Genomic DNA, 15,625 nt, shown 5'->3' with positions numbered 1-15,625 from the left:
CCCTGCTCCCGCCTGCTGCTCTCGCCTCCCAAGATCGCTCATAGATCACGCGTGCACATGGAGTGTGATTAATTGTGTGTGTGTGTGTGTGTGTGTGTGTGTGTGTGTGTGTGTGTGTGTGTGTGTGTGTGTGTGTGTACTTGTGTAACATTGCAGGACAAACATTTGTTCACGCAACCACTTGACGGGGATTTGACCACCCAGTGGTTTGTTTTAGGGTTGGATTTTAAGATTTTAATTTTGATATATTTATTCACTTTCTTGCTGAGAGTCGATATAATCTAATGTCTGTATGGTATCTATGAAGCTAAAGCAAGCTGCTAGTTAGCTTACCTTAGCTTAGCATAAAGCCTACAAAAGGCTATCCTGGCTCAATCCAAATGAAAAAGAAAAAAAGATCTACCTTTTGGCACGAGGCAAGCTCACTAATTAATACGTTATACTTGTCCAAGTCTCTGGTGGTTGTCTGGCATCTGGTCCCAGACAAGAAATAGTCTGGCACATAACCCCCCAAACAGCACAATGGTGTTTGTTCACTTTGATTTTTGTATGGGTAACAAACAAGATGGAACATGTTAATCTGTGAGGTTCAGAGGTGTCTTGTTTTTTTTTTTTATCACATTTTGACAGAGCCGAATAGCTGTTTCCCCCCGTTTCCAGTTTTTATCCTACGCTAAGCAGCTGCTGGCTCTAGCAAACCAGACGTGAGCAAAGTATCAATGTCCATAAAACTACTCTCGGCAAGAAAGCAAATAAGTCAATCTCCCAAAATGTCTTAACTATTCCTTTAAGGCTTGTTTAGTGGAGGTAATACACATAATACAAAATGAATGTCAATACAAAACAGGTTTCTGTGTGTGTGTGTGTGTGTGTGTGTGTGTGTGTGTGTGTGTGTGTGTGTGTGTGTGTGTGTGTGTCCTTGACAATGTGTGGGCAATCGATGGAATACCAAACTACCCTTCCCATCAGGCTTAGCTGACCTGGTTTCCGTGCTGTGAACAGTGTGAACATGTCAGCCCTTGTGCTGTCCTCAGAACAGATTTCAGATGAGGAGAACACCGTTAACCGCTCTGTTTAAAGATGAACAGGTTGCTTTCTTCTACAGGCCCGATGATCCTGGATCTGTTGCAAACTTTGAACCTCTTATTTCCTGGTTTATCTGCGCTATTACCCGGACTGTCCACCTCTGAAGCACTCTACTTTTTTCTTCCAAACCGGATTACTATCTCTCTCTCTCTCTTCCTGCCCCCCCCCCCCCCCCCCCCCGTTGGCACAAGAGGAAGTGAGACAGTTGGCGCTTGCTTGTCCATACTGTGTCGATGGTGGCAAAATGGCAGCTTCCGCCTCATCCGTCCTCCTTCCTGTACCTCCCTCGCCCTCTCCTGAGAGAAGTAACCCAGATTTCAAAATGAATCGCCTGTTCCCCTCAATCTTTCTCCTCTCTCTACCACTTCCTGCCTCTCTCTCTCGCTCTCTCTCTCCCTCTCTCTCTCTCTCTCTTTCTCTCTACATCTCTCGTCCTTTTCTTAGTAAAGACAGAATCAATCTTGGAAAGAGAATAGCACCTCTCCATCTCGTCCTCCTCCTCACCCTGCCTCTGGGTTAACGGATATATGCCACTTCACTCTTCTATCTTTGGTTCCTAGCGAGCCTGCATCTCTGAGAACGCTTGTTGCTTTAGCGTCTAGTTGTAATAGTTTTTTTTTGTAATTCTTTTTCTTGTTTTGGCTGATCCCTTTCCACTTGCCACAGCACTACTTCTCCTGGTCTTCTCTCTCTCTCTCTCTCTCTCTCTCTCTCTCTCTCTCTCTCTCTCTCTCTCTCTCTCTCTCTCTTGAGGTAAAGGTGTATCACCCTAGCCTTTTCTTTTTGAAGTGAGCCAAACGGGAAGAAGAAAGGAGGAGAGGAAGAAAAATTGCCACAAATTCAGGTATTTTGTCTTTGCAATATTTGCTCTATGGGTCTGTGCACATTTTACAAAACACATTTTTCTTCTTGTCCTTCATTTACAAATTTCTGAGCGCTGTGCCATTTTCCCTCTCCATTCTCCTCTTTGACCCTTTTGATTGATCAGCGTCTGCTTCTTTGCTGAGACACCATCATTTCATCACATTTCTTTTTCTGGCATGGCTTTTGTTGTTGCTATGGGCATATTTATTTATTCATTAAATCTCTGTTGGTGTTTCATTTATCATTTAGGATCATGCAACTTTTACACCACAATCTCTCCAGCCAATATTTGCTGTTTTGCACTTCTTTCCGGCGCATCTCATTCCATATATATATATATATATATATTATTCATGTCCAAAGTTTACTTCTGAAATCAGACTAATTGCTAATAAGGGCAGGCAGGATCAATATAGGATACGGGCGCTAATATTGGAGCAGCTGGTGGGGGTGTCGTTGACATGGCAACAGGAGGTACGGTTGACATGGACCCGGGCGGTGAGGTGGGTGGAGTCGTAGCTGCCGGGGGGTTGGAGATGTAAGGGCGAGAGGGAGACGTAGGTAGAGTGGAGCGGCGGTATGTGGGACACACAGCGAGCTGCACTAACCTCCGTGAGGAGGGGTCTGTCTCCATGTGAATTAACCTTCCTGTCTCACCCTTTACACCTCGCTCTCCCCTACCCGTCTCACTCTCGTCCTTCTCCCGGTGCTCCCTCCATCTTCTAAGGCACTTCCGGTCCATTCTCGATCTTTCCCTCCATCAAGTCCCTCCCTCACTGCTCCCCACATCCCATGTGCCATTAATGTAACTCCTGTTGTTACCATGACCAGTTACACTCTCCCTCCCTCCCCCCTGTCCTCACTTCCTCCCCTCCTCCCTCTCCCATGTTCAAGGTCTTTCGCCTGTACAGCTCTATGCCCTCCTTACTGACACTCTTCCTCCCTCCCTCCCTCCTCTCTCCTCCAGGCATCATGTCGACCCCGGTCTCCCCTTCCCCCTCCGTCTCCCCGTTGACACTGGCCTCCCCTGCCTCGGCGGTGTCCCCCGGTGCCTCCCCGCTGCCCTCGCCCCTCTCTCCCCCAGCCCGGGTTCCCGTGTTCCAGAGGAAGGGCGCGCTCAAACACAAGAGGATTGTTGAGGTGAAGGACCACCAGTTCACGGCCCGCTTCTTCAAACAGCCCACCTTCTGCAGCCACTGCACCGACTTCATCTGGTAACACACACACAGCTGCACCTTTACACAGAACCCAAGCTGGTGGTTCATAAGCCGCCTCCTCAGGCATCCCACTGCTCCTCCTGACTCCTCTCTAAAGCAGATCCAGCTGCCTGCTACAGATCAGCCTCCTCTGTGTAGCCACCTCACTGACCGGATCTGCTCACATAACCTCCCATTTCCACTCTGCAGCCCACACAAGACAGGAGCTACTGCAGGAGCCTCGTCTCACACACACCTTTACACACACAGTTTCAATTAGCATACTTCCCGGTACGAAACACACACACACAAATGGAGGCTTTAAAAGGGCACTCTGGAGAATGTCACTTCAATAAAGTTTGTGGACTTGCAGATTAAAAACAAGAATGCTCAACATTGACTGAGATATTCAGACTTTTATTAATTGTGTAGTGGGACCAACGCTCCAAAGATAATGAATCCTGCAATTCCCATAATGCAACTGAGAGGCCACTTTCATTAGGTCCCGTCATCATTACTGTTATTTTTTCTGACCTTGGAAAGCTCCTCCAGAGCCACAAAAGCCATTATGGAACTGCTTTCACAAGCTGAGTACTCCTCATAAAGAGTTTAATCTGTGCTTCATTGTCAGATTTTTAATGTGTTGTCCAGTAAAACAACAACGTATCTGCCAATTTGGTGATTTTGTATTTTTGAGATAAACTGAAGGACTTAGTGCTCATTATGTGTTTGTAAACGTCTCCAACTTCGTAAGCTGTAGAAACCATTTGATAATGATGTGACAGATGATGATAAAAATGGAGAATGAGAAAATTGGAAAATATTCATCGTCACAAAAGATGCTGGCTGTTTTGGGGATACATTGTTTTCACAGGACAGGTATGATATGCTTTTTTTGGGGGGGGAGGGGCGATATTAAACACCCCACAAAAGTACCAGCATCTCATAACTGTTGTACTAGTGTGTGTGTGTGTGTGTGTGTGTGTGTGTGTGTGTGTGTGTGTGTGTGTGTGTTTGGACATATGGTGGGAGTGTATGTCAGATGCATGGTGCTGCATGTGCCAGCAGCCTCTGGGTAGCTTTTTAAGGACATTTCTCCATGGTGATGTCTTTGTCGCCGTAGCAGCGCTACGTTCAGGGTCCAAAAGTCTTTGTCTTCACATGTCAGAGCAGCAGCTCTCTACCTGGGAACCGGAGCGCCTAGGGCCTATTAGTAGATTCATTAAAGATCATTCCAATGTTTTAAATGATGCTTTGTCAGGCTCTAAAAGGGTGTGGGTTGTGCAATTCAAACGTGAAATTGTGTCCTAAAAGGAAAAAGCTGACACCGGTGTGGTGGTTCTGTTTGGAGTCGGTGACCTGCTGTTCTCAGTGGTCATCGATGAATCTGACTGAGGACGGATCCGACAGGCCTTTCACAGCAGACAGGTTCACGTGTCATCGTAGGAGCAGCATGGTGTAACAACATCAACGCTGGCTCTGTTCTACTCAGGTGTCATGACAGTGGGACTTTAAGCCAACGCGAACAATACCAGGACCCTGAAACCGAGCAGCTTAATGGAATTCAGCCATTGCCAAGTTTATACTGTGACATGTCTTCAGTGAAAAATGCCTTTTGCACAGTCAAGGTCAATTCTCCTCCCCGTTTTCATAGATTATTTGTAATGTTTTATTAATCCTGCAATAGCTCAGAATGTTTCTGGAGCTTTCTGGTAGGATTTATGTTTTTGTTTTGATGGCAACATTTTATTTAATTGCATAGGTTTTTCAGTGCACTGTTGAATTTAATGATAATGAGCCATCAAGCAGACACCGGATCTTTCCCTGGTTCTCTAATGCTCCCTGCTGGTCAAAAGCAGAACTGGCCTGCCACACTCACACAGGCTTCTGTTGAATGCTGATCAAGGATCAGATTATGCCTCCGCAACCCCATCTTTAACTATTACTCAGGCAGATGGTGAACTGATTTCAGATCAGTGATCATGGTCAGTTCACTGAACCCCTGGGCCTCTCCAGCATGATTGTGGAGGAGCTCTTGTTCCTCTGCCTTTCTAATCAAAACTTGATTCACAGCAGGCAAGCTGCTGAGTGGACTCTTTAGTCAATCAATGACTTTAATTATTCAATTAAAGCTCTAAGGAGACACTGGAAACCAGCCAACGCCGCAGTTCTGGAAAACAGGAGAAGTGTGTTTGAGTGTTTGTGTGTGTGTGTGTGTGTGTGTGTGTGTGTGTGTGTGTGTGTGTGTATGTGTGTGTGTGTGTGTGTGTGTGTGTGTGTGTGTGTGACAGTGATTGACACCACTTGACCCGGTCAGCAGTGTGGCTTAAAGAGGAAAGACACTCAAACTTCACACATAATGACTTTGTTTATCAAGCCGGTAACCTGCTAACACAGCTAGCAGTGTGTGTTTGTTGTCGAGGCACACAACTGTGTCTGTGGGAATGGAATAATGCTACAGCTCTGTCTCTGTCTGGGCAGCATAATCTATACTCCACTGGCTGGGAAACAGTCTCCGAAGCAAAATATTTCACTTTAAAGGAGTGCTGAGAAGATTGTATTTGTGTTTTAATCCGTGTGCCTTTTTCACTCAGGGGCATCGGCAAACAGGGATTCCAATGTCAAGGTAGAGATAAACCCGCCGTTATTGTCTTTTCCCGCAGTGTATATAATCTTCTCAGATGATGATTTTTTTCAGCGTTACGGATTTATTTTACAGAGCATTTCTCTCTTTGTTTCCTCTAGTTTGCAGTTTTGTGGTCCACAAAAGATGTCACGAGTTTGTGACCTTCACTTGTCCCGGCTCTGTGGCGGGCCCCAAACCAGATGTGAGCACATGTGTCATTACGTTCACGTTCACGTCCTCCTTACTGTCTCCATCTCCATTTAAGTCAAGGTTTAGCCTGTCATGATCGTATTTAGTCGTCCTCACATCGCCGGGAACACGTGTGCGTGACTCATCTGTCAACCCGTGCATCCTTCCCATCGTGCAGCCTTGTCCCATCTGTGACGTCTGCACTCATGTCAAGTCATCCTGCAAGGCCTCGGAGATGCAGCGGGCTGGAGATAGAGAGGTGGGGGAGATGCAGGTGGAGGGGCTGATAAGAGGGAGACTTAGAGGGGAGAGAGGGAGCAGCAGACTGCTCAGTGCTTCCTCTTTGTGGCATTTGGAGGATTTCAGGGAGATTTGTCTTCACGTTTCTTTTTCTTCTTCCTGCCAGCCAAATAAACTGCCTCAGAAATTAGGTCAAGGGGAACGTGTTTCATGCGTGTGCGTGTTTGAGTGGAAAGTTGATGAGAGAGTGAAAGGGAGAAACAGGGTGACAGTGTTTTAAATAGCGACTCGGAGGGAAAACGGCTTTGGAAGAAGGTGGTGTGTGGAGAGTGGTGGTGGTGCTGGTGGTGGTGGTGGAGTCTGATGAGCTGTCGAGAGATAAAAATGATTCATCCCTCTCTGCGCGGTGTACACATACACAGCCTCGCCGAGATGCACTCTCATTTATATGTCCTCTCCCAGTGGAGAAATCTAATTGGTTTGTCCATGAATACCCCACTCACCCTCTCCGCTAATCATACTCATGCATGTACGTGTGTAAGTGTGTGTGTTCACAGTTTCTCCCAAGGTCACGCTGTGTGTGTGTGTGTGTGTGTGTGTGTGTGTGTGTGTGTTTTGCAGGACCTGAAGACTCAACACACGTTTAAGGTCCACACTTACTCCAGCCCCACCTTCTGCGACCACTGTGGCTCGCTGCTGTACGGCCTCATACACCAGGGCATGAAATGTGGCTGTGAGTCTCACCTCATGTAACTGTGTAATCATTTTGTGGTGGGGGGAAGAAACACATTATTGGGACTCACCTCCTGGCTGGGGGAATCAAGCTGGTGATTAAATTAGCCTCCAAAATGTGGAGTTGACTTTGTTAGTTTTGGGAAATATGCTTACTCATGCGTTACTAATAAGCTTTAGAGCTTTAGAGGTTGTATGAATCTGATTTCAATAAGTGTATTTCTGAAAATGTCAAATTGTTACGTTAAGGTGAGGTTTGGAGAGGGATGGACTAGGATCATGGTATTGTTATGGTAGGGTCAAATATCCTATGATTCACATGTTTGTTCACACTTGTGAACTTGTGCATGTGAATCTTTGTACTGAGGTTGTGACATGAACGTCCATCGGCGGTGTGAGACCAGTGTTCCCAGTCTCTGTGGTCAGGACCACACGGAGAAGAGAGGGAGGATCCACCTGACGGTCAGAGGGGAGAAGGAGGATGTCTTTGTGACAGGTGAGTGGACCAGCTGGACCCCCGAAAGGGTTTTAAAACAAATAGTTGGACTGCACATTGGGTAATAAAGGATCTTGCCATCGGCGTTTTCCATTATTCTACTTTATTTCCAGTGCGGGAGGCTCGTAACCTGATGCCCATGGATCCAAACGGCCTGTCAGACCCGTATGTTAAACTGAAATTGATTCCAGACCCGAAGAGCCACAGCAAACAGAAGACCAAGACCATCCGCTCAACGCTCAATCCGGTCTGGAATGAGAGTTTCACCTTGTGAGTCCTTGTGAACTGTAATCCAAGGTGGAAAATCAACGCAGGTCTGGGTGATAAAAGAGGACCCTGAAAGAAGATTAGAGGTTTGATGGTCCTCGCCAGTGTTAATATTTCACCCTTTACCATCTTTACGTTTGCTTTTTTTTCTGATCTGAAGTGTAATTAACACAAGTGGAAAATGGCCTGTCACAAAGGTGAAAAATAAGAAGGTGTCTTGGTGAATGCTGGTGTGGTGCTCATAGTGAGCTCAGCCTGGTGAGTCCTGTGTTTGTCTCTGCAGCTCAGTGCGCGGCCCCCAGTGGGACAGGCGTCTGTCCGTGGAGGTGTGGGACTGGGACCGCACGTCCAGGAACGACTTCATGGGGGCTCTGTCATTCGGGGTGAGTGAGATCTTCAGGCGTCCAATCAGCGGCTGGTTCAAACTGCTGGCCCAAGATGAGGGAGAGTACTACAACATCCCTGTGCCAGACCCGGACCTACAGGTACGACACTTACTCCAGTACGGAGGGGGGGGCCTCATTGGTCCCCATGTGGAACAAAAAAGCAACATGTATTTCTATCCGAATTCAGTGTGGAGTTCTGCTTTTAATCATGCTAATGACAATTCATCCTAAAGCCTTGGCCTTTGTCAGCTTAATTACCTACATTTAAGAAACAACAGCTGCCACTGCCAACACTGGGTCACGATCCCCAACTGTCCCTCCCTTTTCTATCTGGGAAAAAAGCACGGGAGATTTGTGCCTGGTGTCGTTGCGGAATAATTCGAAAATAGATTTTATGGGGTCCACTCTCCCCTCATTACACTCTGTCTCCACCAGGGTGCAGGGTTGTTCTGCCTGACTGTAATCTGGATCTAGGGGCAGGAAGGAGTTTGGTTTGTTAGTCAAGTTTTGTGTGTGTGTGTGTCTGTGTGTGTGTGTGTGTGTGTGTTCCATTCATGTCTCCAGGAGCCTCAGCCAGATGGAACGACACCCTCGCTGCCTCCAGCTGCTGCTCTGTCTGAGCCTCTGTTCCCTGCGGCCCTGTGCCCGACCCCTGTGCCCCCCTGCCTACCAGTCCACGCCCCCGGCCCCGCCAAAGTCAAAGTGGGAATCCATGACTTCAACTTCCTCATGGTGCTGGGCAAAGGCAGCTTTGGCAAGGTAAACACAAAGCCAACTGAGACGTAATGTCGTGTTCTCCACACACTGATCCGACCGTCAGCTGTAAACGATATCAAAGAGGCTTTTCATGCTGCAAACAACAAGATCATTCCTGGCTTTAAATCATTTCTTCGATTGATGGGCTTGACCTTCACGTGGCATTTTCTCACAGCAGCTACGCAGAATATCTCTGAAGAGAAAGACCTTTCTTACTAACATGCTCATTCTCTCTCCTACTACTGCCAATGATTCATTTAACCCCTTGGCTTCTTTTGTGCTGTCAGCAGTCGTGAGCTCAGGCTGGCTGGCTTCCTACGTGCCACACAGTCCTCCTGGAGGAGTTCATTTCAAGGGAGCCTCTGCTCTCCATTTTCCCTTTAAGTCCCCAGTAGATGAGACATAATGAAGAGAGTGGAGTCCTTCCTCCTCCTCTGAAATCCCTCCTGTGCTGTTTCGTAACTGTCAGAGGACAGTCCACAGAGGACAGGAGAGATAGACTCCACTTATGTAAGATGTGAGGGAGGGGGGGGATGACCCAAGAAAAGGAAAGACAGACCCCGGGGCTGCCGAGGGAGGGAAAGTGAGACGGCGACAGATAGATGGCAGGATACTCTGCTGCAGAAAGTGACAACATGACCGAACGTGGAATAACAAGAGCGGAAAAGAGGGGAAAAAGTACATGCGATTTGTTTTAGTGAGATTTTGAAATAGTCTGTAGGATGATGAGTCCCATTTTCATGCGACTTTGTTTGAAACCACGTGGGAAGAAGAGCGGGAAGCGATCACAGAGGATCTCATCAACAGCACACGCAGCCTTCTCCACGAGCACCTCCGTGTAGTTGCATTGATTTCCGACAATGACGTTGTGTAATCGTCTCTACTTTTCCCCACCATTTGAAAGTGAAATGAGAACCCATTCATCCCCGCCGGCACAGCGCCGCGGGTCGGCAAGACAATCTCAAACAGTGCTGTCGTCAGCATGTTTTTCCCCCCGTGACCATAACTTCCCCTACAAGGCTCACGTGGCTCGCGTTGTAGGGAATTATAGCATCATTAGCTTTCAGGAGCGACCCGCTAGCAGCCAATTCCACAGAAGTTAAGAAAAAAGAAGCTGAATGTGTTTTTAACGTCTGATAAAAACACGAGCCGCTTCGATGTTTCATTATGACGTTAGCATGACTCGGAATCTTCCGGCGTAGAGCATCTTTAATTAAACTCTGCTTCAGTTATTTCATGAATGTGCACAGTAACGAGCTTGCTTGAGCATCTGTTCATATAATGTGAGAACTACTTCACTATTTCTTACTTGCATTTTTCTCAATAACGGATGCTTCATACAACTTCTGCCACTCGATTTACATCAATGAAATATTGCAAATGTGCCTCAAAAGTACAGATCTAGTTTCCTCCCAACTAGAGCGCCGTGTCTCATAACATTTTGACCTAAAAAAAATATTCAGCACTTGCAGCGATACAGTACATTCATCATTCTTGTGAAGACTTTTATTTTTTGTTGAAAACATGAGTTTGGAATTTAGACTTTCAGCAGCTTAAAAACATGCTGTGTTCATTTGAAGACATGCAGTAGCCGCTTCACAGTTCTCCTCCTCTCTCTCCTCCTCTCCACTTCTCCTCGTCTCCTTGTCTCCTCGTCTCCCTGCAGGTGCTGCTGGCGGAGGAGCGAGGCAGCGAGCGTCTGTTCGCCGTGAAAGTGTTGAAGAAAGACGTCCTCTTCCAGGACGAGGACACGGAGAGCGCTCTGGTGGAGAGGAGGGTTCTGGCGCTCTCCTCTCGCCCGCACTTCCTCACATCACTTTACTGCGCCTTCCAGACTGAGGTGTGTGTGTGTGTGTGTGTGTGTGTGTGTGTGTGTGTGTGTGCATAGGGGCTATACGAGGTCCTCAATGAACCACATTAAAGTGTCCATAAACCCACATGACATTTTGACTGCAGTCCTCCATAGAGTCGTTTCCATAAAGGCTGCTGGAGAATTTTGATTGATACATCAAATAATTAGTTTGCTTTCTTTAACCAAGGTCCTTGGTCCTGGAGGAGGTTTTAACAGATTGCCTTTTAATTTAAGAGGTGATGTGTATGTGTATATGCATGAGTGTGTGTGTGTGTTTCGTTCCTGCAGGACCGTCTGTATTATGTGATGGAATACGTCAACGGAGGGGACCTGATGTTTCACATTCAGATAGTGGGGAAGTTCAAAGAGCCTCACGCAGCGTATGTAGTGAAAGAGTCATCATCACGGCCTTCGCCGTCTCATTTCCTGCCTTTCTTTCATGTGCCTCTTTCCTTTCCTCTCTTAGCTTTGTTCATTAGACCTGCTGGCTCATAGAAAGTCATCAACTCAAGTACCAGCATTCTTCTCTTCCCCAGACTTTCTCCTCCCACTAATCTCATCTTTTTCATCTCCGTCTTCCCTCCTCTTGGCTGTTCATCTAACCAATAATCTTTGATCAATCATATAAAACTAATTCTTACGTTGTTGCTCATTTCCAGCTCTCTTTCTTCCATCTTCATTCCTTTCATCTGTTTAGTTTCTTTCCCTTTCATCACCCTCTTGAGTTCCCTTCCCTCTCTCCTTGGCCAATTTTCTGTAAGATAAAGCAACCAGTAGTGAGTCCCCCCCCCCCCCCTCTCCCTCCAGGTTTTATGCAGCGGAGATAGCGGTTGGCCTCTTCTTCCTCCACAGCACAGGCATCATCTACAGGTAGAGAAGCGTGCAGCTCATCTAACGGCTTCGGCGCCGTCACACACACATTCATCATGTCTTTTGTAGCTAATGAATGTTATAAAGATGTTATCTATCAAAGTGATTCATGCCTGTGTGATCCTCCGTTTCACAGAGATCTGAAGCTGGATAACGTGCTGCTCGACAGCGAGGGCCACATCAAGATAGCTGACTTTGGGATGTGCAGGGAGGGCATGCTGGAGGGCGACACCACACGCACCTTCTGTGGCACTCCGGACTACATCGCCCCTGAGGTATGCTGCCCCTCTCCCTTCATGGTCCAGACTAACTCCTGAACTTTCCCTCGTTTGTTCAGATCATTCCCCTCGTCTCTCCCTCGCTGCCGTTTGCTTGACCAGTTTTGCAGAGCTGTGAGATTGCGAGTCGCTTGGCTGCATCTCCTCTGATCTCCTCTGTCCTCTTCTTGACCTTGAGAGCACGGGCGTTTATTGAAATTAATTGCGTTTTTCATAATGAACGTCACATTACATCACTAATTAGGTAAACGTAATCACTGCAGCTAGCACTGTCCCCTCACTGCAAGAAGGGGGGGGGGGGGGGGGGGGGGTGTTGGATTGTTCTCCCCGTGTTAGCCTGGGTTCTCCCACAGTCCAAAGACATGCAGAATGGGGATATAGTTTACCCCCCCCCCCCCCCCCCCCCCCCCCGCTGACCTGCTGATTGATAATGGATGGATGACTTAATTAGCCTGCACTGTGGTGTAGTGGGTAGCACTCTCGCCTCACAGCAAGAGGGTCCCGGGTTCGATCCCCGGGTCGGCCCCGGGTTCCTTCTGTGTGGAGTTTGCATGTTCTCCCCGTGTAAGCGTGGGTTCTCTCCGGGTTCTCCGGCTTCCTCCCACAGTCCAAAGACATGCAGGATGGGGATAGGTAAATTGGTGATTCTAAATTGCCCGTAGGTGTGAATGTGAGTGTGAATGGTTGTCTGTCTCTACATGTCGGCCCTGCGATGGACTGGCGTCCTGTCCAGGGTGAACCCTGCCTTCACCCAATGACAGCTGGGATCAGCTCCAGCCCCCCCGCGACCCTGAATACAGGATAAGCGGTAGAAAATGGATGGATGGATGGACTTAATTAGCAGTGTTGTGTTTTTGTGCTATGAACACGTGGCACAGAATCACCATTGTCCTTCAGAGACCTTGTTTCCTTTCTCATCCTGCGGTTGACTTGTGGTGATTAACTCCCCCGAGAGGAGAAACTCATTTCATCCACCATGATGCACATCTTCAGTCTGAAAGCAGCAAACATGGTTACACCCTTTTGGAAAAAGCTAAACACCTTAAATGTTTACCTTGCAAAATTGGTTGAGATATGCGTTCTGTGTTCAAGTAATCCTGAACGAATACAAGGAACGCAGGAAGAGTGGCGGAGACATCCAGCTGGCTGGGTTTATGGACGTGTAGTAGACGCAGCCAGCAGGAGGGAAGAGCAGATGTGACTGTCGTACGTCTTTGATATTATAAACCTTGCTATGGTCCCCCTGGGTATTGACTCTCTTATGTAAACACCCATTGATTCCCTGGCATCTGCCATTTTGGAAGAGATACAATATATGTCCCCAGGGGGCTGGGAACTGTTCCCCCGTGCTCCCCCCTCTGCACACACACACACACACACACACAAACTAACTAACAAACACACACGAGCAGACAAACACACAGATGTAGAGTCATGTGTTGATTATTTGGTAGCTCATTCATACACTCCCCTCCCTCGTGCCGTGCTCTCCCCTCGCTCTGCTGTGTCTGATAGCTGCATATCATCCGAGCTGCCGCCGCACTCCCTCTCCCTCTCCCCGTCTCCTTTCTGCCTCCTTATCTCCACACTGCCATCCTCCCCCCTTTATCTCCTCTCCTGTCTTCTCCATCCTTTTGCAGATTGTGGCCTATCAGCCCTATGATAAAGCAGTGGACTGGTGGTCCTATGGAGTTTTGCTGTATGAGATGCTGGCAGGACAGGTAACACTCAGCTTAATCCCAACAATAGAGCCCTAGTGCACGGGCGCTTAAGCCTCCAGTACTTCTCCTTTGTAAACCACTTCAAAAGACGTTCAAGAGAACTTTCATTTCAATATATTTGCTTTCAATTTCACGTTCACGGTGTTCTTCCTTCTAGCCACCGTTCGATGGTATTGATGAGGAGGAGCTGTTCCAGTCCATCATGGAGCAGAGTGTGATATACCCCAAAAGCCTCTCTCGCGAAGCGGTCGCTATTTGCAAGGGAGTAAGCCGCCATTCTTCCAACTTGTGTGACTTTTAGCACTCGGACAATTAAGATAAATGTGCACATACCTCAGAAAAATGAAAATATATTTAAATGAATACAGCAAAGCTGCACATATGTGACTACTTGAAGTAACAGTGCAACATATTAGGAAGCCATTCGCTTCGAGACTGGGAACAGAGGGGCAGGACATAGGCAGGCTAGCTGTTTCCCATTGTTCCCACTCTTTATGCTAAGCTAAGCTAACAGGCTGCTAGCTGTGTCTGCATATACAGCATACAGGCAGGAGGGGTGTTGATCTCATCATTGAACTCAGGAGGTCAATCATTGAAATGAAATGATGTGAGCTAATATAACTCATTTAAAATCCACTTGACTGATATGTGAGGCACCTTGTTGGTGAGGAAAAGCAGAGCACTTTTCACATGTTTTTAAAATGTTTCTTTCCTTTGTCCACGTTTCTCCTCCTTCTCTTGACTCTTCCCCAGCTTCTGACGAAGCACCCGGCCAAGCGTCTGGGAGGAGGAGAGGATGCAGAGAGAGAGATCAGGGAGCATCCGTTCTTCCGCTGGATCGACTGGGACCGTCTGGAGAGACTGGAGATCCAGGCCCCCTTCAAACCCAGAGCTGTCAGTTGAACAGATGGACTATAGACTCAACAGACTCTTTCTTTCTTTCTCTTCTCCTCTCTTTCTTCCTCTCTCTGTCTCTCATCCATCTCACTCTCCTCCTCATCTCTTCCTTCCACTCTCTCTCTGTCACTGTCTCTCCGAGGACACTTTTAGGGAATTGTAGCTGTCACTTTCTTCCATCTGTCTCCTCTCTCTCTTAAACTCCCACGCTTTCCCTCATCTCCCTGTATGCGCCGTCTCTCGGCCGTCCTCATTGTGTTCGCCGTTTCATCCCCTCTTCTTGTCTCGCTTCAAACGCCCCCCCCCCCCCCATTCCCCTCTCGTTTCTCTTTCCCATCACCTCCATGGTTCCTAGAGATCTAGAGATGAGCACTCAGGAACAGTCCGGTCATTACAGACAGGACCTCCTGACCTCGGGGGCCCGCCTACTCCTTCCATATGCAAATGTCTGTCATCATTAGGCCGCCGCATGCCAGTTAGTGGCCCCATTGGCCACAGCGAGGTGTGCCGTGAGTGAGCTGAGTGTGTTCGGGGGTTAGAGGCCAGGCCCATTAGCCAAATGATATTCATATCATCCAGAACGGCTGTCAAGGGGCAAGAGACGTGAGGCAGCCTCCTTCCTCCAGTAGGTGTGGTAAAGAGCTCCTTAGAGAGAAAGCAAGGCAGTGGGTGAGAAAAAGAGATACGTAGGTGGAGTCTTTTTATATTTTGTGTATTTTTTTCTCTTGTGCCTTTTTTTCTGGAGGAAGACGACGGTGTGTGTAAATCAGTACTAATCTCCGATGTTTTGAACATGCTAATCTTCTCCTCTTCTTCATCAGGGCGGGAGAAAAGGTGAAAACTTCGACAACTTCTTCACAGCAGCTCCCTCGGCGCTCACCCCCTCTGACCCGGACATACTGGCAGCCATCAACCAGGAAGACTTCGAGGGCTTCACTTTCCAGAACCCGGACTTTGCCCCCTCGCCTCTCACCGCCGTTTGAAAGCCGCCATCCCCACAATAGTAGTTTTATAACAAAAGGTCCAAACGTGAGAACTAGAAGCAAGCATTCAAGATCTCATAAACAAATTCAGACGTTTACACATGAATGCCACGACACCTTTATATTCACGCACTCTCTTTACTGTATGTATTATATCTTGATAGTCACAGAATATGAAAAACAGTG

At 47.6% G+C, this 15,625-nt stretch overlaps 1 protein-coding gene across 1 annotated transcript; it reads left to right on the top strand.

Moving 5' to 3' along the window:
* The first annotated feature begins 1,809 nt into the window (after window positions 1–1,809).
* On the top strand, window positions 1,810–15,625 carry prkcg (protein kinase C, gamma). Its single transcript, XM_084026673.1, has 17 exons — window positions 1,810–1,930; window positions 2,918–3,164; window positions 5,741–5,772; window positions 5,892–5,974; window positions 6,823–6,934; window positions 7,301–7,429; window positions 7,543–7,699; window positions 7,980–8,181; window positions 8,647–8,841; window positions 10,505–10,678; window positions 10,979–11,070; window positions 11,498–11,560; window positions 11,697–11,835; window positions 13,479–13,559; window positions 13,717–13,824; window positions 14,313–14,453; window positions 15,278–15,625. Exons 2-17 carry the CDS (start codon window positions 2,923–2,925, stop codon window positions 15,437–15,439), a joined length of 2,112 nt encoding a protein of 703 aa, XP_083882799.1. The 5' UTR covers window positions 1,810–1,930; window positions 2,918–2,922; the 3' UTR covers window positions 15,440–15,625.

This window comes from Eutrigla gurnardus, assembly GCF_963514095.1.
Source record: "Eutrigla gurnardus genome assembly, chromosome: 14".
Classification (NCBI taxonomy): Eukaryota; Metazoa; Chordata; class Actinopteri; order Perciformes; family Triglidae; genus Eutrigla; species Eutrigla gurnardus.
Note: the sequence above shows the minus strand (reverse complement) of the source record. Positions and strands in the feature narration are given on the sequence as shown.